This window comes from Amblyraja radiata, chromosome 14, assembly GCF_010909765.2.
Source record: "Amblyraja radiata isolate CabotCenter1 chromosome 14, sAmbRad1.1.pri, whole genome shotgun sequence".
NCBI lineage: Eukaryota > Metazoa > Chordata > Chondrichthyes > Rajiformes > Rajidae > Amblyraja > Amblyraja radiata.
The window spans coordinates 10327797-10355206 of NC_045969.1; the positions used below are offsets into that span (position 1 = coordinate 10327797).

General features: G+C 45.6%; 2 protein-coding genes across 2 annotated transcripts in view; both read left to right on the plus strand.

The window, feature by feature from the left end:
- The window catches only part of igsf5 (immunoglobulin superfamily member 5), a 61727-nt gene extending 38886 nt beyond the window's left edge, over positions 1-22841 (plus strand). Inside the window, exons 7-9 of the mRNA XM_033032506.1 lie at positions 2713-2825; positions 7051-7112; positions 21109-22841. Coding sequence (XP_032888397.1) covers positions 2713-2825; positions 7051-7112; positions 21109-21216 — 283 coding nt within the window. The 3' untranslated portion in view covers positions 21217-22841. The remainder of the gene's footprint in view (positions 1-2712; positions 2826-7050; positions 7113-21108) is intronic.
- On the plus strand, positions 12599-14659 carry LOC116980355 (sperm-associated antigen 5-like). The gene is made up of 2 exons (XM_033032507.1): positions 12599-13685; positions 14159-14659. The coding sequence occupies exons 1-2, from the start codon at positions 13447-13449 to the stop codon at positions 14307-14309; spliced, it is 390 nt and encodes a 129-aa protein (XP_032888398.1). The 5' UTR covers positions 12599-13446; the 3' UTR covers positions 14310-14659.
- Positions 22842-27410: the final 4569 nt, after the last annotated feature.

The window sequence follows — 27410 nt, forward strand, 5'->3', positions numbered from 1 at the left end:
GTGGAGCAACTTTGATGGCTGGAGTTTTGTTGTCCCGGTCAAAGCGAGCATAGAAATGGTTTAGCTCGTCAGGAAGGGAGGCGTTGTCTGGGGGGGGGGGGTGTTAACTTTATGGTAATCGGCAATGGATTTGATTCCTTGCCACATTCGCCTGGGGTCGGAGTTGTTTTGGAAGTGCTCCTCGATCCGCCGTTTGTGATTGAGTATAGCATTCCTAATTCCCTTTTTCAGATTGGCCCTGGATGAGCTGTATCCCTCAGCTATGCCAGATCTGAAAGCGGCATCGCGAGCCTTCAGCAGGAGTCTGACCTCCCTGCTCATCTACGGCTTCTGGTTAGGGAAGGTCTTTATCTCTTTGTGGGTAGTGACGTTATCAGTATCAGCAAACAACTAACTGCACACCCAGAGACATTTTATAAAGTCCAAAACGGTTGAGGTGTATGAGTTGATGTCCACTTGGGAGTTAAAGGTGGCCTGGGTGACAAACAGACTCCAGTCTGTTTGCTGAAACTGTTCCTGTAAAACAGAGACATCCCCCTCAGGCCAAACCTTCACTGTCCTCACGGTAGGTTTCACACGTCTGATCAGAGGTGTGTATTTGGGGAGCAGGAACAGAGAGAGGTGGTCAGACTGTCCAAGGTGGGGGAGGGGGAGGGCTTTGTAGGCTTCAGTAATATTAGTATATACTAAGTCCAGAATATTGTTTCCTCTGGTTGGGCAGGAGACATGCTGGTGGAATCTGGGGAGTACAGTTTTAAGGTTGGAGTGGTTAAAATCACCCGCAACAATAAATGCCCCCTCTGGGGGTGCTGATAGCAGCTTGCAGCTCTTCCATTGCTAGCCTGGCATTAGCGTCCGGGGGTACATAGACTGCAGTGATAACAATCGATGTAAAATCCCTGGGCAGATAGAAGGGCCTGCACTTTATCATCAGGTATTCCAGATCAGCAGAGCAGTGACTACCAATCCTAACAACGTCCGTACACCATGAGTTGTTCACATAAATGCACAGTCCGCCGCCCTTGGTCTTACCGGAGTCCTCCGCTGTTCTGTCGGCCCTGAAGACAGTGCGTCCCTCCAGCTCGATGGCGTTGTCCGGGATGTTGTCGTTGAGCCATGTTTCGGTGAAGGCCGTGGCGTTCCGTGATCATCTTCCCATCACGTTCCTTATGTATCTCAGTGGCTTTTTTTTCCCGATAATGTTCCTATGAAGTGTCTTCAGGTATGTAGTAGTTTAGTGGTTCACTGGTTAGGTCCTCGTATAGTCCCCTTTCCTAAATCAATGACCTGAGTGGCTTGCAAGACCACTCGAGGGGATACGTAAGAATGGGTTTGGAGCCGCATAAAGACCAGGCTCAACGAAGATGGCACATTTCCTTCCCTCATGACTCCAGCAAGTCTAGCCGTTTTCTCATCATATTTAATATTTACTTGAAGTTAAAAGCCCTAGCTCCTGTGGTGGGATTCCAAATACGTGTCCACAGATTTAATAGACCCCGACTCTTGAGTACCGGTCTAGTAACTTAATCCAGTATGTGTAATGTGATGGACTTGTTCTAAATCCTAACATTCTTTAATGCCAATATGTATTACAATCTCCAGCGTAAGATGAGGAACAAAAATGCGACTCATTTCACAGTTCTTCAATTTAAATTGTATTGAAATTTAGTTTAGTTTAGATTAGAGGCACAGAGTGGAAACAGGCCCTTCTGCCCACCGAGTCCATGCTGAACAGCGATCTCCGTACACTAGCACTATCCTACACACTAGGGACAAAAATGTTTACCGAAGCCAATTAATCTATAAACCTGTATGTCTTTGGAAACCAGAGCACTCGGAGAAAACACTTGCAGTCACGGGGAGAATGTACAAACGCCGTACAGACAGCACCCGTAGTCAGGATCGAACCCGGGTCTCTGGCGCTGTAGGCCACTGCGACACCGTGCCGCCTCTTAACTTAAAATGGAGTGACTATCGTCATGCTAAGGGAGTAGAGTCAATAGGCTCCACAACGAGAGGAGATAAATAGTCAAGTTAATGTTTATAGTCAAAGTCACCTTTTACTGATTGTTAATGAGGGAGGAATATAGCTTAGAGATGTGGGTGAGCACTCTGATCCCTTATGAATAACATGGTGAAATGTTCAGTGCCCAGGTGATGAACGAACAAAATGGAACAACCTTCTCACACTGAGGCTGCTTAATTGTTCAGCACATCCGTGGGTGGATGTGGAGAAACTGCAGTCCTTTGACTTGCTCTGCTGTCAGCCGCTTTAGGCAGTCATGTAGAAAATAAAATACTTTGGCTGAGAAAAAAAAAAATCTGAAGGTGAGGAATTGGATGAGACAGGGCGAGAGAAAGGTTCTGTGAAGTATAAATCCCACCACAGCGACGGCCATTAATGTGATGTAAATGTTATGTTGTTACTTCATCAGATAAATTATGAATTGAAACTTGGTTTTTTTTTTTCCCCTCTCTGTAGTGTTGTATAAAAAAAAAACTTCTCACGTGTTTTGAATCACGGGGTCTTTCACACTTAAACTGTGATTTAGCACTGATCCCATCTGCTCCCTTCCAGTAGTGAGAAAACAACAGGCTTTATCCTCACTTAGAAGAAATCCACATGCACTTTCTCCACATAAAATTCTTTGCCTCTGTTAAAGCTACATTTCCTGTTGTTTAATAATTTCAACCTGCATTTACCATTCAAAGGAAAAGGTCATCAAAGACTCCACAAGAGATGTCCACAAATGGTAAAGAAATATACGGTGTGGATAACACTGGAATGTCCATTGGAAGTGAAAATGATTATCGATTTTCTCCAAGTAAGTACTGAACTATTTCTCAGTTGAAAATATGTCCCTCTCCTCCTGTGACCTCTCACATCGATTTGGAGATCTTGTATTGATCTTCGTTTGAGATTGCCAACATTTTGGATAACACAAAATAGGCTCCAGCATTTTGTGTTTATCTTCGGTGCAGACCAGCATCTGCAGTTCCTTCCTACACACATTGGATAGCATATTGAAACAAGGAACTGCAGATGCTGCTTTATGGTGGTGAAGTGCTGAAGAAATGCTAGAGTGCCCGAAATGTCATTTATCCATGTTCTCCAGGGATGCTGCCTGACCTGTTGAGTTACTCCAGCACTTTGTGTCTTATTTTGGATAACAGGTTCAGGGACACTGTTGCCATAAACAAATCATTTAAATAAGTTGATCACACAAAATGGTGCTTGCTTCCCACCTCAGGAGGAATGGAAACAGGAAGGCGAGTACTGGGTTATACCAGGTTAGAGTCATAGAGCCATGCAGTGTGGAATCACTTCGGCCCAACTTGCCCATGCCGACCAACATGCCCCATCTACACTAGTCCTACCTGCCTGCTTTTAGCCTATATCCCTCAAAAACTACCCTAACATTGCAATAGTACCTGCTTAAACTTTGTGATAGTGCCTGCATCTAGCAGGTTATTCTAATTACATCCAGCAAAATGAGAGGGTAATTGTGACTTGTGACTTTCTTAACAAGCTAGATAATGTTTAATGAAAAAACACTGAAGCAAAATCCAATATTATAAAAATACTGATTATAAAAACAAGAAAGTTAAACTGAATCTTCAAGTTCAGAAGAAGGGTCTCGACCCGAAACGTCACCCATTCCTTCTTTCGAGAAATGCTGCCTGTCCCGTTGAGTTATTCCAGAATTCTGTGTCTATCTTCAGTTTAAACCAGCATCTGCAGTTCTTTCCTACGCTTCTTAAATTATCCATTGGCATCTAACAAAATGAGAGGGTTTACCCATTAGACTTCTCCCAGAGAGTCCAGCTTTGTGCATTACATTTTAGATAGAAAGTGTGGGAAGACACTCAGTAATAACACGGGTGAAGGTCTTCAGATACCTGGAAACACTGAGGTGTTAACTTGACGGGCAAAACATTTTCATTTTGAGTAAACAAGGAGAACCAATTTTCTAGTTGCGGAAGAGTTAATTATTAGTGGACATTGCATTCAGGTCAAAAGCTCCAGCAGTGAGATAAGAAGTACCTCTCTGGTATGATTTGGAGCACACAGCTAGAAAGGGTAGAGGCAGCAGTGACTTTCAAAAGGAATTGGATAAATATGTTAACGGGAAGCATTCGCAGAGCGTTTAGGGAAAAGGACAGGGCAAAGTATGTAATAGGGCAGCACAAGAGGCTGGTGAAGGAGTAGAGGTTATTGGACTAGCAACCGATGACCTGAGGATCCAGCAACATGTTTCAATTCAGATAATTAAATATATTCTGGAATTAAATTTTGTATTATTAATTGCTATTTTTGTTCATTATTCTCACGTGTTCTGCATACTTTGTTCTGCATGCAATGCAGGCAAATCACACCAAACATGAGAACCAGCAAGGTGCAGCCAATAGAGCCACTGCTGCACTTTGCCAGAGACCTGGGTTCGATCCTGACCTCGGGTGCTGTCTGTGTGGAGTTTGCATGTTCTACCCGTGACCGTGTGGGTTTCCTGCGGGCGTTGTAGGTTAATTGGCCTCTATAAATTGCCCCTCGTGTGTAGGTGGTGGATGCAAAAGTAGGGTAACATAGAACTAATTGAATATGTCAGGATCAAACCCAGTTCTCTGGTGCTGTAAGGCAGTAACTCTACCACTGTGCCACTGTACACCCCCCCCCCCTCCCTCCCTCCCCCCCCCCCCTCCCTCCCCCCCCCCCCCCCCCCCCCATTTCTGGAGAGAAGGAACAGGCATTTTTGATGGTTGTGTCGCAGTGGTCGAGTTGCCTCTGCTGGGAAGAAGATCAAACTATAAACTATAAGATTGTCATAAAAACCTTACAGGTCCATTAACTTCCTTTATATGGAGAACTAATCGCATAATGTGATAGCAGTGGCTGTGGGTAACTTATAAAAACACTTTAAAATGCCTGAAAATAAACATCACAGGACAGAGGCAAGTAGGGATGGCCAATAAATCATGCCCTTGTCTATATCCTGTGGATGAATAAAATAAGAATAAATATCTCTTACAAGGAGCTGATTTAGGTAAATAGATCAAATCATCTCCTTCTGTACAGCATTGTATCATGGTTCAATGATCCTTTGACATCATTCAATTCAATAGGCTGCTTTCAAATATAACAGTGGTTGCTTTGGGACTGATTTGCCTTTCATATCTACTGGATTTGGGTAGAAACACTGCAAATAAGAACACAGCTTCAAAAAACAAAATAGGGAATTCAACAGTAAATTAAATGTTTTAAAAAACTGTTGGCAATCTAAAATATCAACTGAAACTACTGGAAGCAAACAGCAGACAGGGAAGCATCTGTTGAAAGAGCAAGACAGTTAACAAAAGACCCTTCGTCAGAGATGGGAAAGGGAATAGCATGAGGAGTGGACAGAGTGTTGGTTGGTTGGATGCGGATGTTAGATGGATAGGACAAAGGAAACGTCCGTGATAGAGTGAGGCCAGGGTTAGTTAATGTGGGGATAAGTTCTAAAGCTCATCCAATCGATGGGTTAATGGGGGCAATTGGAGAAAATAAACAAAATACGTGAGTTAAGCACAGTGAGGGAATGATAACGCCAACAAAGAAACGTTACCAGTTGCAAAAATACTGGGCTGTGGGGCAGGTTGTGCTGTGAAAGTAAAGAGAAAACCGAGCCAGATAATTTCCAGGAGAAATGGCCATACTTGATGCAGGCAGAGAAAGCAAGTCACCTGAAGCTGGAGAGTTCAGTATTGACGATTGCAACAAGTCATAGCAAAAGGATTCGAGTATAAGAGCAGGGAGGTTCTACTGCAGTTGTACAGGGTCTTGGTGAGACCACACCTGGAGTATTGCATACAATTTTGGTCTCCTAATCTGAGGAAAGACATTCTTGCCATAGAGGGAGTACAGGGAAGGTTCACCAGACTGATTCCCGGGATGGCAGGATTTTCATATGAAGAAAGACTGGATAGACTCGGCTTGTACACGCTAGAATTTGGAAGATTGAGGGGGGATCTTATAGAAACTTACAAAATTCTTAAGGGGTTGGACAGGCTAGATGCAGGAAGATTATTCCCGATGTTGGGGAAGTCCAGAACTAGGGGTCACAGTTTAAGGATAAGAGGGAAGTCTTTTAGGACCGAGATGAGAAAATCATTTTTTACACAGAGAGTGGTGAATCTGTGGAATTCTCTGCCACAGAAGGTAGTTGAGGCCAGTTCATTGGCTATATTTAAGAGGGAGTTAGATGTGGCCCTTGTGGCTAAAGGGATCAGGGGGTATGGAGAGAAGACAGGGATGGGATACTGAGTTGGATGATCAGCCATGATCATATCGAATGGCGGTGCAGGCTCGAAGGGCCGAATGGCCTACTCCTGCACCTATTTTCTATGTTTCTATGTTTCTAAGTCCAGATGGAAGATGATGGAAGATGGTCCTCAAGATTACACTGGACATCATTAATATCAGTGCAAGGAGCCACAAACAGAAGGGTCAGAGCAAGAGTGGGATGGAAAATTAGCACTGAGTTGCGATGTGGACTGATGCAGGAGATGCTGCATCAGGCGGCACAGCAGTGCAGCGGTAGAGTTGCTGTCTTACAGCGCCAGTGATCCGGTTTGATCCTGACTACGGGTGCTGTCTGTGTGGAGTTTGCACGGTCTCCCCTGTGACTGTGTGGGTTTTCTCCGGGTACTCCGGTTTTCTCCCGCACTCCAAAGACATGCAGGTTTGTAGGTTAATTGGCTTCTGTAAATTGTACGTTGTCCCTTGTGTGTAGAATGGTGCTAGTGCGGGGAGATCACTGGTCAGCACGGACTCAGTGGGCCGAACGGCCAGTTTCCTTGACATATTCTAAAGCCTAAAGTAAAGATGCTCGGCAAAGCTGGATAATTCCATCCTGGTTACAATGAAGACTCAAGTAACTGCTATAACAAATAATAATGGCCAAATCATAATTTGTAACCAGTGATTATAAAGGCGAAGATTATTAATGCTGCTTGTTAACATACAACAGTGCAAACTAGATTTAATTGTTCTTGTTATTGTTTCCTGGTCAGGTTTAACTTCACCTTACTGGATTGATATGAGGTCTAGAGAAATGAACAGAAACGTTTTAGAGGTAGGTGAAGCAGACTTGTTTAGCAAAGGCAGACCATCCTCAGGAAACCTTTGTAATCAGTCGGCTAAGCATAAAAGATTATGCATAATGTAACTTCTGAATCGGTGAAGTCTGTTTGTGAGAATAAACTGAGTAAAGGTATTTGTGTATAGGCACTAAAAATGTGTAAGGTTATTCACAAATTGGAAGCAATTGGGAGATGTAACATTATCTGGCAATGAGGGCCTGGGACTAGGATCCCATGACTCAGATCATTTTAAATTGTAATTTTATACCAATATTGCATTTCAGACTCCATGTCATGGATTTATATAGCATGGAAACAGGTCCATCGGACCAATTTGCTCACACCGACCAACATGTTCCATCTACACAAGTCTCACCTGACTGCATTTGACCCACATCCCTCCAAACCTATCCTGTCCAATCCATGTACCTGTCTAAATGTTCAAAGGTTCAAAGGTTATTTATTGGTCACATATACCATAGGTGTAGTGAAATGTTTGTTGCCAAATGTTTATTCAACGTTGCGATAGTACCAGCCTCAACTACCTCCTCTGGCAGATCATTCCATACACCTACCACCCTTTGTATAAATCAGTTACCCCTCAGGTTCCTATTAAATCCAACCCCCCCCCCCCCCCTCTCACCTTAAACCTGTGTCCTCTGGTTTTCGATTTCCCTATTCTGGGCAAGAGACTGTGCGATCACCAGAGGTATTCCTCTAACGATTTTAAGAGTTCTCGCCTGCTCAACCTCTCCCTATAGCTCGGCCCCTCGAGTCCTGGCAACATACTCGTAAATCTTCTCTGCACACTTTCCAGCTTGGCAACACCTTTCCTGTAAAATGGTGCCCAAAATTGAATACAATACTCTCAATGTGGCCTCACCAATGCGTCTTATATAACTGCAACTTCACAATTTGAAGTTGTTTTAGGCAAACGTTTTTTCTCATGTTTAAATTTATTTCAAATGTTTTCATTGGTCTTTTAATACCTCTTGAATTGCTGTGAATACCAGAAGGCATGGCTGAGGTCGTCATAATCTTTTTTTATCCATTGGAGCTGAAGCCAATCATGGTCAGTGAGTTCAGGAGAGATGAGTGAATGAACAGCATGAGCTAGGACACATGCAATAAAAAGATTCTGCTGCTCACATTTATGGAGGTCGACCAGAACAGGCTTGCCCAAGCCAAAATCTGCAAATAATAAAATCTTGGCTGCAGGATTCAGCCGCAGGTTTTTTTGAAACAGATGCTGTTATGGGCACAGAAATGGGCAGATTTGGTGAAATAGCAGAGAGCTGGTCAAGAAACAGTGCCAACACTCACTGGCTTTCACAGATGGGTCCCCCGACCAGCCATCACTCACTCACCACCAGCCCAGAGAGTATGGATGAGCCATGTAATGAGGATGTTCAACTATACATTTACGAGTCAGGAGAGTTAAATGCCATAAACATTGTGACTGGAACAATGGAATTCATACTTGCTGCAGCTTTGCTTGCACATAAAATGCAACACCAGAATTAAGAAATGAACAATAAATAAATTATCGGTTATTCTAGGGGGAGCAGACCATGATTGTGGAAGTCAATGTATGCATATTTATTAGATAAGCCTCACAAATAACATGGACAAAGATGCAAAGAGGCTAGAGTAGCATAATAATTAGGTTAGGGGAATGAGGCATGGATTAATGAATCAGGGACATGTCTAAATTCCACTATGGACGACAGGGAACTTTAATCCAATTAATCAAATAACGCTAGCACTGAAGGAATGGAAACCATGAAACTACATGGTGGCCCTGTGGCTCAGCTGGTAGAGCCGCTGCTTCACAGCACCAGAGACTCTGGTTCGATCCTGACCTCGGGTGCTGTCTGTGGGGAGTTTGCACGTTCTCCCTGGCTTTCCTCCAGGTGCTCTGGTTTGTCAGCTAATTGGCCCTCTGTAAATTGCCCCTGCTGAGTAGAGTGGATGGGAAAGTAGGGTTTAGCGTAGAAATAGGGTGAACAGGCGAGCGATAATCAGCATGGACTAAAGGGCCTGTTTCCATGGTGTACCGCTAAACTATTAGATAGTTGTAGAACCTAGCTGGTCCATGAATGCATTTCAGAGAAAGAAACTATCCTTTCCTGGTTTGGCTAAACATGACTGTTCACAAATATGATGGGGTTTTAGCCACGTTCTCAATGTAGCACTAATTGTGGATGGACAATAATTGAGAGCATTGACAGGGTTGGTGTCAGGGTCAGGGTCTGATGAAGGGTCTCGACCCGAAACGTCACCTATTCCTCTTCTCCAGAGATGCTGTCTGACCCGCTGAGCTACTCCAGGTTTTTGTGTCTATCTTCAGTTCAAACCAGGGGTCGGCAACCTTGTTCTGCATTGGGGCCGGGTGGCATGTCTGTGAGCGGATGGCGGACCACATCTACTACATTTTTACATAGATCCCATCCCATCCCGCCCTGGATGGCGGGCATCAAATCACGTGTTCACATAGATCCTAGTTACGGGTGCTCACAAACATTGAGCACCTACGGACCATTGCCTTGGCTCTGTCCTGAAGGCAGTGGCTCAAATACTCACACTCATTTGTCCCCGGCCTAATTGACAACCCCGATCCCGACAGTGAAGCCCAGACACAGAAGGTGTGCGGCCGTGCCGGTGGCTTTGCGCAGGATGCGGTACAGCCAGAGCTCAGCGCTCGGCCCCATTCGGGCGCTCGGTGCCTCAGCAATTGCGACCGCCAGCACAGGCCTCCTTTCATCCTTGCATCACCGCGCCTGGGCGCCTCGGGCCCGGGAGGTACCGGAGACGAAGGAAGTCAGCGGGCTGGATGTCTACAGGAAAAAAAACCGCCTGCGGGCCAGATGATTTCGGGTTACGGGCCGCATTCGGCCCGGGGGCCGTAGATTGCCGACCCCTGGTTTAATCCAGCATCTGCAGTTCCTTACAACACATTGGCAAATTTGGCCAGTTCACCTCTTTGCCTTTGGTGGGAACGGTGCCCACATTTCCCACGTAATTGTCTCCGCACTTCAAATTGCAATTCATTTTGTGAAGAATTTCAAGGCCCACAGTAATAAATAGAAGAACTTCTGCTTATTAAGTTATAATTTCATTTTTATATGGATGGAATAGGAATATCATTTTCCTGGCACATGGAATAACTCTCAGTAATTTACCCAAATGCAAGAAGCCAAATAAGAAGGGTCTCAACCCGAAACATCACCTATTCTTTTTCTCCGGAGATGCTGCTTGACCCACTGAGTTACTCCAGCTTTTTGCGTCTATTAAAAAGGTGCATTAGTTTATCTGAGGATAGGAATCGGAACAGGTTAGAGAGAACATATTAAAACACCACAGGGCAGACCTTTCATGTGCCAATCTGGTTACCTTGCCCATGTTTTCATGCACAATGGCACTATCACTTCATCATGCCTTTCTCTGGGGTGGGAGATTGCTACCTTCACTTGGTCCGCCCTGGTTAGAAGAATGCAATCAAACTGGTGTGCACAATCAAATAAGAACAAATAGAACAAGTTGTCCTACAACTTTGGGCTGTGCCCGCCATACGCAAGAAGAAGAAGAGGATGCCTCTCTCTGTAACCTCTTGCAACAACATTACCCCTGAAGGTCTGTTTTGCTTCAAACCCGGCTTTCATTGTTCCTTTAGCAGTGGCCAGCATCTAAACTATGGAAATCTCCTCCTTACCCTAATTAAGGGTGGAACATTGGCCCAGCAGTAGAGCTACCGCCTCACAATGCCAGAGACCTGGGTTCGATCCTGACCTCCGGCGCTATCTGCGCGGAGTTTGCACGTTCTTCCTGTAACCGCGTGTGGGTTTATTCCCGGTGCTCCAGTCTCCATCCACATCCCAAAGACGGTTCAGTTCAGTTAAGTTTATGTCACGTGTACCGAGGTACAGTGAAAAGCTTTTTGCTGTGGACTAACCCCCAGTCAGCGGAAGGAAAATACATGATTACAATCACTCCATTTGAAGTGTACAGATAAAGGATAAGGGAATAAAGTAGGAAATACTGCTGTAGGAATACAGATTTAAGAGTGTGAAGCGACTGTAATGTGAGTTTGTACATCTGCTTCTGTGTCTAGCAAGCAAATAGTCGCCTGAGTTGGGCGACTATCTTGGCTCTGTGCGGGTTTGTATTCCAGTTGACTTGGTTAGCTCACAACAAAAAGCTTTTCACTGTACCTTGACACATGACAGTAAACTAAACTAAACTAAAGCTATTCTCTCTAGCCTTTGACGTTTCTACCCAGGGAAAAGAGGTTCTGACTGTCTACATATCTATGCCTCACATAATTTTATAAACTTCTATCAGGTGTCCTCTCAGACTCTGGCACTCCAGAGAACACAATCCATAGATCCTCATCCCTGTAGTCTGCAATGGATTTGTAGCTGAATTTCAGAGGGGAATGTTCGATTTGCAGTGCAGGCAAGATGCTCAAACCATCTCTTCTACACGATCCACAAAGTTTGTATTATATTGCAATTTGTCTTGAATGGCAGGGAAGTCTGATGAATGTTTGCACTTAAAATCCTGACGGGCAAATTTGTTTGTGTGAGTTGTGGAGCATCCTTCCTGCCGCCGCAGTTAATCAGATCAACTGCAGTCCACAAATTGTAGATAGTAATGCTCCTCAGTGACATACAACACAGATCCCAGTTGCTGACATGGCAATCTGTGGGAGTTAGTTTGCTGTGATTTCACTCAAATCTTATCACAATGTTTGCAGGAAACGACAGCCCAATTTTGCCTGGCTCCTCTGACGTTTAGATGCATTGGTCTTCAAATTCAACTACATTTCTGTAGAATCCACTGAATCCCGCGACAGAAAGCAAAGAACAAACGACAGCTAGCTGAGCCAGCGACCTAGTGTCTTGACTCAGAAGCCCCTTTTACCTACATTCTCCTCAATCATAACCCATGTGCAGATAAGGCCAATGAATGCGTCTGACCTTGGAGTTGCTATTGAGCTCTCGTGGCTGGACCTTCTTGTGAGGCTGCTGGTGAGCAGTCACCAGCGGTAACAGGCTGTACGCAAAACCAACGTGGGCGTGAAGGCGCCACAGCTCTCCACTTAGCCACCGAGTCATACAAGATGGCGGCTGCCTGGCTTTGTCCTGCCCCGTACCGGTCTGGCGGGTTGATTTTACGGCCTGATCTTGTTTGGTACTGCAGGGTGGGAGGTCTTTGACAGGAAGTGTTGGGGTCTTGCCAGTTCGATGGGTGAGGTAGTCGGTTGGTTCTCGACGTATGCTGGGTTTAGCCGGTCGACGGATACGGTGTCAGTTTTTCCGTTCTGATAGATCACAAAACTTTTGGGTGGGCGTTGGATGACTTGGTAAGGGCCGTCGTATGCTCGCTGAAGAGGTCGGCGGACGGCGTCGTGTAGCGAGCTCCAGCAAAGACGAACACTAGAAACACCTCGGATTACTGTTCCGGCGTCTCCGACTACTTCGAGTTCAGGGAGCAGGAGCTGACGATATCCCGGGAGCAGCTGTCGGAGACGGAGGGGCAGCTCAGCGAGCAGAACCGCTGCCTACACCATCGTAACCTGCAATGTGAGGAGCTGCGGACTCGGTGTGACCACCTGCGTTTGGAGCTGGACATGGTTAAGAAGGATTCACGAGAGATGTTGATGGAGATGGGAGAGCGGATAAACCAGGCCATCGTCGAGATCATGAAAACGGAAGGTCAATTGCAGAAGGTCACCAGGTCGGCTAAGACCACTCTGAAGATTTGGCAGCGGCATCTTCCCAAGACCATTGCTGAAGTCAAGACAAAACCACCGGTCGCGGCTGTGAAGACGAGCAACGAGGCTGCTGAGGGGGGAGACGACTCAGGCCGGCGACAAACATAAGGAAGCAGCTACGAGTGTCATCAGGAGTGAGCAGAGTGCCTTCGCTCCACTCAAACCCACGGGCACAGACACAGCAGGCGTTGAGGACACCCTGGAGCAGCAGCGAATGTGCAGGCTGCACCAGGCGCTGCAGAAGCTGCAGGCCGTCCGCACGCAAATCGAGAGCGCAATGAGGCTGCAGGTGCAGGAGCCGCAGCGGGAGATCTCGGTGGGGCGAGAGCAGCAGGAGGCCAAGAGCAACAAGAAGCTGCTGGATCTGCGCAGCCTGCAGGGCATGGGTTGGCGAGCTGGAGGCTGAGAAACTGCAGCTGGCACGGGAGATACAGGCACAAGTCAAGAGTAAATGTGAACTGGAGCAAGCCTTGAGGAGTCAGAATGAGATCATCCACGAATTTAATAAACTGTTGGATTCCAATCTCGAGGAGCACAAACAGTTTCTGGCGATGAAACAGGAGGTGACTGATGTGAGGCGGCAGCTGCAGCAGGTGGAGACAGAGGCCGGCACTTTCTGCGAGGAGTTTGCCAAACCCCAGGCCCCCGGGGATGCTCTGGGCAAGAACTGGCTTCAGGAGAAGGTGGATCTCCAGCAGCAGGTGCGGAAGTTGCGAGGGGCTTACTTGCAGAAGGACAGCGAGATCCAGCAGCTGGAGAAGATGATCAGACACAGAGCCATCCTGGAGGACAATAGACAATAGGTGCATGAGTAGGCCATTCGGTTCTTCCAGCCAGCGCCGCCATTCAATGGCTGATCATCCCTAATCAGTACCTCGTTCCTGCCTTCTCCCCATATCCTCTGACTCTGCTATCTAGCTCTCTCTTGAACGTATCCAGAGAACTGGCCTCCACTGCCCTCTGAGGCAGAGAATTCCACAGACTCGCAACTCTCTGTGAGAAAAAGTGTTTCCTCGTCTCCGATCTAAATAGCTTACCCCTTATTCTTAAACTGTGGCCCCTTGTTCTGGATTCCCCAACATCGGGAACATGTTTCCTGCCTCTATCGTGTCCAAACCCTCAATAATCTTATATGTTTCAATAAGATTTCCTCTCATCCTTCTAAACTCCAGAGTGTACAAGCCCAGCCGCTCCATTCTCTCAGCATATGACAGTCCCGCCATCCCTGGAATTAACCTTGTAAACCTATGCTGCACTGCCTGAGAACAATCAGAGAGCAGAGGCCGAGGTGGACAAGCTGTACAACCTGATAGAGCACATCAGAAGAACTCTCCAATCGATACCTGAAGTGGTGGGAAGCTCAGCGGAGTTGAAGGGCCTCCTGAAGTGCCTTGGAGATGATCTGGCAACGTAGTGTGAAATGGGGCAAACGTGCCCTCTGGAGGAGGAAAGGACTGTCCTGTGGGGTGTGGGCTTTTGGTTGATTCACTGTAGGATTTGTGTCTCCAGCAACAGATTTGTGTCTCCAACAGTTTAAAAGCCCAGCATTTTCGTTTATTCCAGATGCACCTTTTGTCTAAATTCTCCTCAATCATAACCCATGTGCAGAAAAGGCCAATTAGTGCGTCTGACCTTGGAGTTGTTATTAAGCTCTTGTTGCATACAGCGGTAACAGGCTGTATGCAAAACCAACGTGGGCGTGAAGGCGCCACATTTCCATAACAAGTGGTGCTGTGCTGCAGAACATCATGTTAACCTGGATTAGGGAAATCTTGCTCACATTTCTGGCCACCTTAACTCCAGTCAACAAATTATTTTTATTCCTCGTTGGAACGCTTTTTCTCCGACTTAATATTCTCCCATATTGACTTTAAACTTTAGAGATACAGCCTCTTGGCTCACCAAAGTCCGTGCCGACCAGCGATCACCTCCTACAGTAGTGTGACGCCTTCACATAGAAACATAGAAACATAGAAAATAGGTGCAGGAGTAGGCCATTCGGCCCTTCGAGCCTGCACCGCCATTCAATATGATCATGGCTGATCATCCAACTCAGTATCCTGTACCTGCCTTCTCTCCATACCCTCTGATCCCTTTAGCCACAAGGGCCACATCTAACTCCCTCTTAAATATAGCCAATGAACTGGCCTCAACTACCTTCCGTGGCAGAGAATTCCAGAGATTCACCACTCTCTGTGTGAAAAATGTTTTCCTCATCTCGGTCCCAAAATATTTCCCCTCTATCCTTAAGCTTAAGCTGTGCCCCTTGTCCTGGACTTCCCCAACATCGGGAACAATCTTCCTGCATCTAGCCTGTCCAATCCCTTAAGAATTTTGTAAGTTTCTATAAGATCCCCCCTCAATCTTCTAAATTCTAGCGAGTACAACCCGAGTCTATCCAGTCTTTCTTCATATGAAAGTCCTGACATCCCAGGAATCAGTCTGGTGAATCTTCTCTGCACTCCCTCTATGGCAAGAATGTCTTTCCTCAGATTAGGAGACCAAAACTGCACGCAATACTCCAGGTGTGGTCTCACCAAGACCCTGTACAACTGCAGTAGAACCTCCCTGCTCCTATACTCTAATCCTTTTGCTATGAATGCTAACATACCATTCGCTTTCTTCACTGTCTGCTGCACCTTCATGCCTACCTCATGCCCATGTTGGTTTTGCATACAGCCTGTTACCGCTGGCGACTCACCAGCAGCCTCACGAGAAGGTCCAGTCACAAGAGCTCATTAACAACTCCAAGGTCAGATGCACTAATTGGCCTTATGTGCACACGGGCCATGATTAGTGAGAATGAAGGTAAAAAGAGGCATCTGGAATAAACGAGACACAAGGTCTCTGGCTCAGCTAAGTATCGTTTGTTCTTTACTTTCTGTCGTGGGATTTAATAGACTCTACAGTAGTACTAACCTACACACTAGAGACAATTTACAATTTTACCGAAGCCAATTAACCTACAAACCGTGGACGTCTTTGGAGTGTGGGAGGAAACCGGAGGATCCGTAGAAAACCCACGTGGTCACTGGGGAGAACGTACAAACTCCATACAGACAGCACCCGTAGTCAGGATTGAACCTGGTGCTCAGGCAGCAACTCTACCGCTGAGTCACTGTGCTGCCCCGTGTCGTGGTCACTCTGTATGGCTTCCCTTCATACAACCTGGGCTGCTGCTGATCTCTGCAACACCGCACAGTCTGCTGCTGTATGTGGCAGGTCTATGTAGTTCAGAGCTGATGAGGAGGTTGTGGTGTTTAATAGTCAAAGTGTCTCCCTCCCTGAATCTCAGTCCGAAGAAGGGTCTCAACTCGAAACGTCACCTATTCCTTTTCTCCAGAAATGCTGCCTGACCCCCTCTGAGTTACTCCAGCATTTTGTGCCTACCTTCGGTGTTCAATAGCCCGATGGTTGCTTTACCCCAAAGGATTCATCCTTCCTCCCACCCCTGTTCCTGAATGAAGGACATCAAATTTGGCTGTAATTTAGAAATCCAAAATTACATTTTAAATTACTGTTTACGTTATGCCCAATATATGCAAATGAATGGATATCGCTTGGCGCATAATTCTTGCTGCAGGACCAAGCGAAAATGCAAATCTGACCGTGACATTTAGGGAATAAATTCCGAGCAGCTTGTGGGCTTTCCCCCCCCCCCCCCCACAGACTTGCCACACCGCTGACACAGAAGAGGCACTAAGGACACCTTCAGTTGTTGTGTCAGCCCCTCCATTCTCAGGAGGACTCAGGCACCTAAGATTGCACACTGTTCTGCTCCAAAGCCGTTTCCATAGCAACGAAACAGGCTGGAGCTTTCAGACGATGAGATGTGTGAGTCTGGCATCGTCAACAAGTGGAGGTGTGGGGAGGGGAGGGAGGGGCAACATGGCCACCAGGTATGTGGTAGACTTGGTGGGAGGGTGGGGAGTGGTGGGGCAGTCAGAGGTATTGGGGAGGGAGGGGGGAGGGGGATGTGTAGGGAGGAACTGCAGATGCTAGTTTACACCGAAGATAGACACAAAAAAGCTGGAGTGACTCTGGCAGCATCTCTGGAGAGAAGGCATCAGGATCTGCAGATACTGGTTTGCAAAATAAAAAGACACAAAGTGCTGGAGTAACTCAGCAGGACAGGCAACATCCCCGGAGAACATGGATAGGTGACGTTGTTTTTGGTCGGGACTCTGTTTCAAAGAACTAGTGTGGGAATAATGGGCTGATTAGAAGAAAGATAGGCACAAATTGCTGGAGTACCTCAGCGGATCAGGCAGCATCTCTGGAGAAGAAGAATAGGTCACGTTTCGAGTCGGAACGTTTCCTCACACTTAGATGAGATTACAACCCTCGGGTGTTGAATGGCCCCATCTCGGGTACGGGCCCATGCTAGTGGGTAACGCTGCAAGACCTCACTCTTGAGGCCATTCATTAGATGTTAGACCGTGCTTGGTGGGAGGCTCTTTGACTGTGAATTGTGGACCTGTCCCTGTCATTCCAGTGTCCCAACCATAGGGTGGGAGGTAGAAAGCAATGGAAAGTGGTACAATGAAAGTCCTCTTGGAAATCACTGCTCTCTAAGGCCAGGATTCCTCTTAAGATGGTAAAATGCTCTTCTGGCTGTGAATGCACTGTTAGATTACAGGCTTATAACACCAGCTTTACTGTAGCCTCAACCAAAATCAGTTTACATTCGAAGAGATTGAACAGTGCTCTATCCGAAGCTCCATCCTGAGGGCTGGAGTGACCAAGAATATCACAGAGAGTTATCTTGATCTCACGCATTATCATTGCCTTTCCACAGGCTATGTAACTGGTAGCAAGCAATCCATTTTCCTTTTCACACCTTACACTTCCTTATCACTGTATCTCCCTCTTCCCTGACTCAGTCTGAAGAACGGTCTCAACCCGAAACGTCACTCATTCCTTCTATCCAGAGATGCTGCCTGTCCCTCTGCGTTACTCCAGCATTTGTGCCTATCTTCGGTTTATAACAGCATCTGCAGTTCCTTTCCTACATATTTCGTCTGCTCCACTGCAAAATCTCCTCAAGGTATGTCTCCTTTGAAGATGTTCTCGTCCTCTCTCCGATGAGAGATCAGCAACATCCTCTCTCGGTACTCCCCCCTCTGTGATTCCTCCTGCTCTCCAACTCTACGACCATGTTTTAACCCAGAATCGCTCGCCTCTGCCTCCGTGCCTTCTTCTATGGGAAGGAGTCCTCACCACCCAGTGATGACCCCTTCTCCCGTCTCCACTGGTCCCCCTCCTATTGGACTCTCCCAGACAGCCCTCTACCCTCTTTAGACCTTTTTATTTCTGCCTGCCGACGTGGCATTGCCCTTGATCTCCATTCCCTCTGCCCTATTTTCACACCTTACGCTTCCTTATCTTTGTATCTTTTGTGCCTATCTTCGATTTAAACCAGCATCTGCAACCTAATTCCCCTGCAGTCTCAGAGAGAGAAGGCTCATGGAGTGTATCCACCTCTTTGTGAAACGGGCTGATGATGAAAAGGCTGAGACAATTCACTGTGTCACGTTACAGCCCAGGCAACGAGGGCAAACTCTTCTGTTGGAGGAACTCAACAGGTTAGGCAACATCTGTGGAAGGAAATGGACAGGCGGCATTTCGGGTCGGGACACGTCTTCAGTGTGAGGAAGGGACCTGATCCCAAAAGTTGTCTGTCCATTTTCTTTCACAGATGCCGCAAGGCTCGGTGCCTGGACCGCAGCTATTTACAATGTACATGAAGGGTTTAAAAGTAACATTAGCAAATTTGCAGATAACACAAAGCTGGGTGGCAGTGTGAACTGTGAGAAGGATGCTATGAGGATGCAGGGTGACTTGCAGAAGCATGGCAGATGCAGTTTAATGTGGATAAATGTGAGGTTATCCACTTTGGTGGCAAGAATGGGAAGGCAGATTATTATCTGAATGATGTCAAGTTAGGAAAAGGGGAAGTACAACGGGATCTGGGTGTCCTTGTACATCAGTCACTGAAACTAAGCATGCAGGTACAGCAGGCAGTGAAGAAATCTAATGGCATGTTGGCCTTCATAACATGAGGAGTTGAGTATAGGAGCAAAGAGGTCCTTCTGCAGTTGTACAGGGCTCTGGTGAGACCACACCTGGAGTATTGTGTGCATTTTTGGTCCTCAAATTTGAGCGCGTGCAGCTTAGGTACGCGAGGTTAATTCCCGGGATGGCGGTACTGTCATATGTTGAATGGATCGACTGGGTGAGAGGAGATCCTATTGAAACATATAAGATTATTAAGGGATTGGACACGCTAGAGACAGTAAACATGATCCCGATGTTGGGGGAGTCCAGAACCCAGGGCCACAGTTTAAGAATAAGGGGTAGGCCATTTAGAACGTAATGAGGGTAAAGATTTTCACCCAGAGTTGTGAATCTGTGGAATTCTCTGCCTTAGAGGGCAGTGGAAGCCGATTATCTGGATGCTTTCAAGAGAGTTAGATAGAGCTCTTAAAGATAGCGGAGTCAAGGGATATGGGGAGAAGGCAGGAACGGGGTACTGATTGTGGATGATCAGCCATGATCACATTGAATGGCGGTGCTAGCTCGAAGGGCCGAATGGTCTACTCCTGCACCTATTGTCTATTGTCTATTGAACTTATTTGCCGGGTTACATGTAACTTGCTGTGGGTCAGACTGAAGCAGACAGCTCTAACAAAGCTTCAGAAGGCTGGCATGCAGAATGGCGCACCTATTATCCATGAGATCGATGATACTGTGATGCAATACCACAATGAAGTACACCCACAGATAAGCTCTCTCTCACATGCAACATACTGATGTACATAGACACAAAAAACTGGAGTAACTCAGTGGCTCAGGCAGCATCTCTGGAGACCATGGATAGCTGACATTTTGGGTCTCGGAAAAAAAAACCCTCTCATCTGTATCGATCTGCCAGGCTTTTTCCTGCCCCTCATCTCTTCCAGCTGACTTCTCCCCCCTCTTCACAATCAGTTTGAAGAAGGATCTTGACCCAAATCATCACCTATCTATGTTGTCCAGAGAAGCTGCCTGACCTGCTGAGTTACTCCAGCACTTTGTGCCTTTTCACATACAACTTACCCATACAGAGATAACCCACACACCAGGCCTAGACTCCTCCCACGCACACGTACCACACATGGAAATGCCACACATTAGCTGGTAAAAAAGCTCCCGCAAAGAAATGGTTATCACAGGAGAGTCCAACTCTGAATTCATGGATGGACATCACAATGGACATTTATAAAATGGAGAAAATAACAGCATATCTTAACTCTAAATTGCATTTATTTGTGTCACGCTGGGAAAATTGGGTTAACTATATGTAACGCCTCATAGGGCAGATTTTATTTTTTACAAATTTTTGATTATATGGTAAAGAAAGATCACTGCCCAAGTGTTTGTATTTTACTGTGTTCCTGTTTCTATATTTGTTTTGTACAAATCACAAAAAGAGGCAATTCAAGACAAACATAAGTGGATGATGTATACATATAGTATTATACCTGAAACCCGTTTTATGGAAATGTGTTTGTTGTGGAATGCCAATAAAAGAGTACATTAAAACAAAAAAGGAAATGCCACACATGCACACATACATTCACACGCTCATGCACCTACGACAAACATTGAGACATAAAACCCACACGTGCATATACCATATCATGTGCACACGCACGCACAGACGCACACACACATGCACACATATACCACATTCCAGACCCAGAAATGCCCCACACCCGCACACCATTTACATGCATATATCGTATGCATGTGCACACGCACGCACTCATACATCTTGGAAATAGGTAGAAGCATTAAACCCACACATACTGTATATGTACCACATCTCTCTCGTGTACACATGCCGCCGCATGTGCATGTGCGCACACAAACACACGCCCACAAATGCACACACACTCACATACGTACAAACACACACATATATACACACTCCTTCACACTCTCTCACACCCACACACACTAATACACGTACTCACGCACACATTCACACATACATACCCCACACACACAAACACGCATGCGCGCACAAACACACACACACACAGCTGCAAAGTGTAACATTTTCCAGGAACCAATCCAATAAAATTGTATTCCATCCCTTCTAAGGCAAATAGGTTCATTCCTCGTCTGGAAAGCCTTAGTTATTGTGTCATTTCTCTCTTGTCAAACAGACCCCTCCAGCTCCAGCTGATAATTACGGAGTCCAGGAGAGAACACAAAGTCAACCGATGAACGTTCCCGGTAACCCACGGAAAATAAGACACATGACTACCGTATGATGGATTGTGCCAGAGAGGGATTTTTGTATTTCATGTTTTTATTTAGGATTTTTATTTTTGTTTTGTCAATAGTAATCTAATTTGCACTGGAAGTATTTCGAATCTGAATATTTCCTGGTCACTCACTCGCTGGGTTGAAACGATGGATTCCCAGCCAGAGCAGAATAAAACTGACGCTCTGCACCGCAGCTGTTTGACAGAAACAAAAACTAAACTCAGGGATAGTGATTTATTTTCTCTCCCACAAAGCGGTTTCTCGAATGAAGGACAAAACCCGCTTCTATATCGCTTGTGTTATTTGGAGTGTAATTTATTTAAATTGTTCGTTAATCACAGTGCCCTGCTGCTGAAGAAAAGGGATTTAAATTGACCTTGCACTTTCACTTGCAGAATCAATTCCATGGTCCACTTGCACTGTCAGACTGTCAGCCAGCACTGTCCTCCAGTAGGAGGAATGTCATCTCTGCCTTAAAGCTTAACTCTCTTGTTACTGCCTCCACATCCACTCCTGATCGGGTTGGCTGCCTCCCTACTCTTATTACCCTGACACTAACATTCAAACTCTTTGAGAGACACAAAAAGCTGGAGTAACTCAGCGGGTCAGGCACCAACTCTGGAGACAAGGAATGGGTGACGTTTCAGGTCGAGAGCTTTCTTCAGATCCAAAGACAATGCCACCTACTCTTTTTCTCCAGAGGTGCTGCTTGACCCGCTGAGCTATTTCGGCTTTATGTGTGTCTTATCTTTGGTTCTTTCCTGCACATTCAAACTCAAATTCTTTGATCTATTTATCACCCTGACAACAGGGCCGTACGGTGGCACAGTGGTAGAGCTGCGACCTCACAGCGCCAAAGATCTGGGTTCGATCCTAACCTCGGATGCTGCCTGTGTGGAGTTTGCATGTTCTCCCTGTGACCGTGTGGGTTTCTCCAGGTGCTTTGGTTTCCTCCCACACTTCAAAGAGGTGGGGGTTTGTGGGTGAATTGGCCCAATAAATTTAGTTTAGTTTATGAATTTAGATTATTATTGTCACGTGTACAGTATAACGTTTTTTTGTTATTTACTATTCAGTCAGCGAAAAGATTCTACATGATTACAATCATGCTGTTCACAGTGTACAGATACAGGATAAAGGGCATCATGTTTAGTGCAAGATAAATTAATTGCCCCTGGTATATAGGGAATAGATGAGAAAGTGGGATAAGATAAAAACTGGAGTGAACAGATGGCCGTCATGGACCAGATGGGCCGAAAGGCCTGTTTCCATGCTATATCTCTAAACTAACCTCGCTTTAGCTGCACCTATTTATTTGCCTTTCCCGTCTACAGAGATAACCTGTTGCAGGAGCCACTTCTCTATAAGTGCCGCCCCATCTCCCCACACCCCACAGTAGGTTTGCAAACTGTGGAACCAGATTCCATTTATATAATGCCTTTCACTAGCTCTGTGCATCAGCCTGTGAAGAACCTTTTGAAATACGGTCACTCATAATTTTGGAGGTGCAGCCATTGTAATCTCCTAATCTGTCAGTCTCCTAATCTGAGGAAAGACATTCTTGCCATAGAGGTAGTACAGAGGAGGTTCACCAGACTGATTCCTGGGATGTCAGGACTTTCATATGAGGAAAGACTGGATAGACTCGGCTTGTACTCGCTAGAATTTAGAAGATTGAGGGGGGATCTTATAGAAACGTACAAAATTCTTAAGGGGTTGGACAGGCTAGATGCAGGAAGATTGTTCCCGATGTTGGGGAAGTCCAGAACAAGGGGTCACAGTTTAAGGATAAAGGGGAAATCTTTTAGGACTGAGATGAGAAAAAAAAAATTCACACAGAGAGTGGTGAATCTCTGGAATTTTCTGCCACAGAAGGTAGTTGAGGCCAGTTCATTGGCTATATTTAAGAGGGAGTTAGATGTGGCCCTTGTGGCTAAAGGGATCAGGGGGTATGGAGAGAAGGCAGGTACAGGATACTGAGTTGGATGATCAGCCATGATCATATTGAATGGCAGTGCAGGCTCGAGGGGCCAAATGGCCTACTCCTGCACCTATTTTCAATGTTTCTATGTAAGTATCTGCTAACAGAAATGATCACAATGGCCAGAGAACTGTGGACAATAATCGTTCCCTGGCTGCCAGTTCGGAATATGCCCCATGGTGTTGTTCCCTGCTTTTGCCTAAGTCAACGGACAGGAAGTACCATTCGTAAATGCTCCTGCATCACAGTTGTTTTGCATCCATGCTCCAGGGTGGAGCTCTTGGCTGAGCTGCCTTAGTGCTGTTGAGAAGAAGCAGCCCTGGCATTATGTAGAAAGCTCTGCTTTGAAAAGTGGGCGCCCGCCTTCAGATTATCCAGCTCAGCCGATAAAGACGAGGGAAAAATACCTGGTAGGTTTAGTCCTTGGCTTCCTGTTGATTGCCAGTATGTTGTCAGGGTTGCCTGAAAAATCAACGTTAATGTTTATTCCAACGTACTGTATTTCCTACTGAGCTATTGAGTAATTAATAAATATATTTTGTATACTTGCTGTGTGTGGACCTCTCTCAATTGGACATGACTAAGATTAGTGTTTAAGAAGGAACTGCAGATGCTGGAAAATCGTAGATAGACACAAATGCTGGAGAAACTCAGCGGGTGCAGCTGCATCTATGGAGCGAAGGAAATAGGCAACGTTTCAGGCCGAAACCCTTCTTCAGACTAAGATTGGTGATTTACTATGTTATACAGTGACGAGGGAAAATATGTATATAAAATTATACATTTATATTGTATTATAATTATGAAGCATCATAGGGTAGACAGTCAGAACCTTTTTCCAGGGTGGAAAAGTCCAATACTAGACCACATAGCTATAAGGTGAGAGGGGAAAGTTTAATGGGGATTCGTTTTTTTACACAGAGAGTGGTGTGGGCCTGGAACGCATTGCCAGTGGCAGTGGTAGAGGCAGATACAATAGTGGTGTTTCAGAGGCTTTTAGATAGGCACATGGAAGTGCAGGCAAATGAGATCAGTTGAACTTGGCATCATGTTTGGCACAATCATTGTGGGCCAAATATACTATTCCATCTTCTATGTTGGCAGGGTTTATTTTCCCAACACAATCCATTTGAATTATTGTGGCAAGCTGCAGATATACACTTCAAGTAATGTGTCACTTGATAAAACACGTCGATATACCTGTGGTTTCACGTAAAACTGTTATAAAACCCATCTTTTATATTCACCCATCTTTGCCTTCTCCAGACAATTATTCCAGCGCTCTCCTCATCTGTCCCCTTCCCTTTCCTTCTTATAAATCCTCCTTGCCCATCGTTCTCACAGTCTATTAGTTTGTCAAACCCTCAATTCCTAACCTGAAGTTTAAATCCCATCTCACCACTAGTGGGCGCCACTGGCTAAATGCTGGTCGGACAGGGGTGTGTAATTAATGTAAATAAACCATGGCTTTCTGATAATCTGAGCTCACCACAGGTCAGGAGAGAAGGGGAGGTGGCTGTGACAGGTGTAAAATGAGAATCTTTGTGGAAGGGCAAAGATAAACATGTCCTTTGATTCCCCAGAGAGTATACAAGATCACTCGAGTCAAAAGACTGTTTCTCTTTAGATAGACACAAAATGCTGGAGTAACTCAGTGGGGCAGGCAGCATTTCTGGAGAGAAGGAGTGGGTGATGTTTCAGGTCGATACCCTTCTTCGTCAGGGGAGAGGAAAATACATAGATAAGGAAGTGTAAGGTGTGAAAAAGGAACAAAGGGAATGTAGAAGGTTTGAAAACAGGACAAAGGGAATGGAGTATCGATGTTTATATAATAATGAAGGGCATAGATAGTAGCACAGATAGTCTGTTTTTTTTTTCTCTCAGGATGTGGGAATTTAGAATTAGAGGGCACAGGTTTAAGGTGAGAGGGGAGGAATTTAAAGGAGATCTGAGGGGCACACTTTTCACACAGAGGGTGGTGGATAAATGCAACAATCTGCCACAGATGGTAATAGAGGTAGAAACAATGCAACCGTTGGAAAGGCACGTGGACAGGTGCTCGGATAGAATACAGAGGGACATAGTCTTAAGCAGAAAAATAGGATGTGTGGAGATAAGGCATGGACACGATGGGCTGAAAGGCACCTTTCTAGCTCTATCATTCGGTCATTTGTGAAAGAAGAACCAGGTTTGGTCAATTTATTGTCCTTTCAAGAAATAATATGTTCCAATCAATAGATTGCTGGAAGGTGTCACATCAAACATTATTGTGGGGAAATAACAGCTCACAGTAAAAAGGTAACACATTGGCACACAGATATTTGGCTGGCAAAAGGAAACAGATTAAACAGAAGTGTGTCTTTTTCTATTTGGCCAGAAGCAATGAGTGGTGTGCTGGAGTCTCAATCTTTTATACTTTTCAATTTATATTCATTCTTGGAAGAAGGCGCTGAAGGTATTGCTTCTAAATTTACTGCTGATACACTGTAAAAGTAGGCAAGAAAGTAAATTGTGAAGAGAACAAGGTGTGAGTCTGTAGCGGGATATAGATAGGCTCAGTGTGTGGGTCCAGATCTCCCACATTGGATACAGTATGGGAGATATGAAATGTGTCGGAAGGAACTGCAGATGCTGGTTTACACCGAAGACAGACACCAAACGCTGGAGTAACTCAGCAGGACAAGCAGCTTCTCCAGTCTGAATAAGGGTTTTGCCCAGAAACGTCACCCATTCCTTCTCTCTAGAGATGCTGCCAGTCCCCACTGAGTTACTCCAGCATTTTGTGTCTACCTCTGGGCAATTAGAAGTCCATTCGGCAGGCAAGGCTTGAGTTTAGACGAATGAAAAAGAATTTGATAGAAATCTATAAGATTGCCAAGGGATCTTGACAGGGCAAATCTATTAGTGGGGATAACTAAAAACGGGGGACACTCCAATTAAGATGGAGAGGAACCTACATTTACCTCAGTTATTTCTCTCAGTCATTAGGAACTCCATTTTTACCTTGTATTTTGTTACACCATGGAAGGAAGCCAGAGCAATCTCATCAATTCTATACCCCCACCTCTTTTCTTTAAACTATTCTCTCTCAAATGCCCTTTAACCACTATGGAATTGAGTGGGGAAAAAATAGATCAGCCATGAATGAATGGCAAAGTAGACTCAATGGGCCAAATGGCCTATTTCCATTCCTATGTCTTATGTCTTATGGTCACAGGGAAAGCTCTTCACAGACAATAGTCAGGGTCAGAAGATAGACACAAAATGCTGGAGTAACTCAGCGGGACAGGCAGCTTCTCTGGAGAGAAGGAATAGGTGACGTTTCGGGTCGAGACCCTTCTTCAGACCAGGGTCAGGGTCGGGACTGAATCCAGGTCCCTGGAGTGGTGAGGCAGCACCACCTTGCAGCAAAACATGGTGGCAGTAGAGGCAGACTGATACTTGATAACCGAAGTTCACCCTGGATAGCAGTGAGAAAGTAAAGTGGGGATTAAAAGCAGATAGGCCACAATCTCATTACATGGCAAAATAGCTCAGTGGCCTATTCTTGCACCCACTTCATATGCTCCTTTGTAAGTGAAGCTGAAGAAGTTGACCACATTTACGGAAACAGTGAGTTGCTATTAACCAGCTTTTCACTGAGATATTGAACCTCACTGCGTATGTCACAGAGGATCTCTGAGCTGGTCACTGCTGGATTCCATTGCAAACCTGCGTCATCCTAACACTGTGAGAAGTTTTAGGTTTCACAGTGTATACGTGTTCTGGTTGAATTGAATCGAATTGAATTGAGTTGAATTGAATTGAAAGATACAGCATGGAAACAGTCCCTTCGGCCCACTTCGTCCAGGCTGGGCATTGATCACTCGTTCGCACTAGTCCTATGTTGCCCGACTTTCTCATCCACTCCCTATGCGCCGAGGGCAATTTACAGAGGCCAACTAACCTACAAACCCGCACATCTTTGGGATGTGGGACAGCTAAAATGCAGTACTGGGAGGAAACCCAAGCGATCATAGGGAGAACATGCAAACTCGAGATAGACAACGACAACGCCCAAGGTCAGGATTGAACCTGAGTCTTTAGCGCTGTAAATGGCCTGTCCCACTTTCACGACCTAATTCATGACCTCTGCCGAGTTTGCCCTTGACTCATACTCGTAGCATGGCCGTCACGAGGTCGTAGGTAGGTCGTAGGTAGGTCGTGATGCTAGTCGTA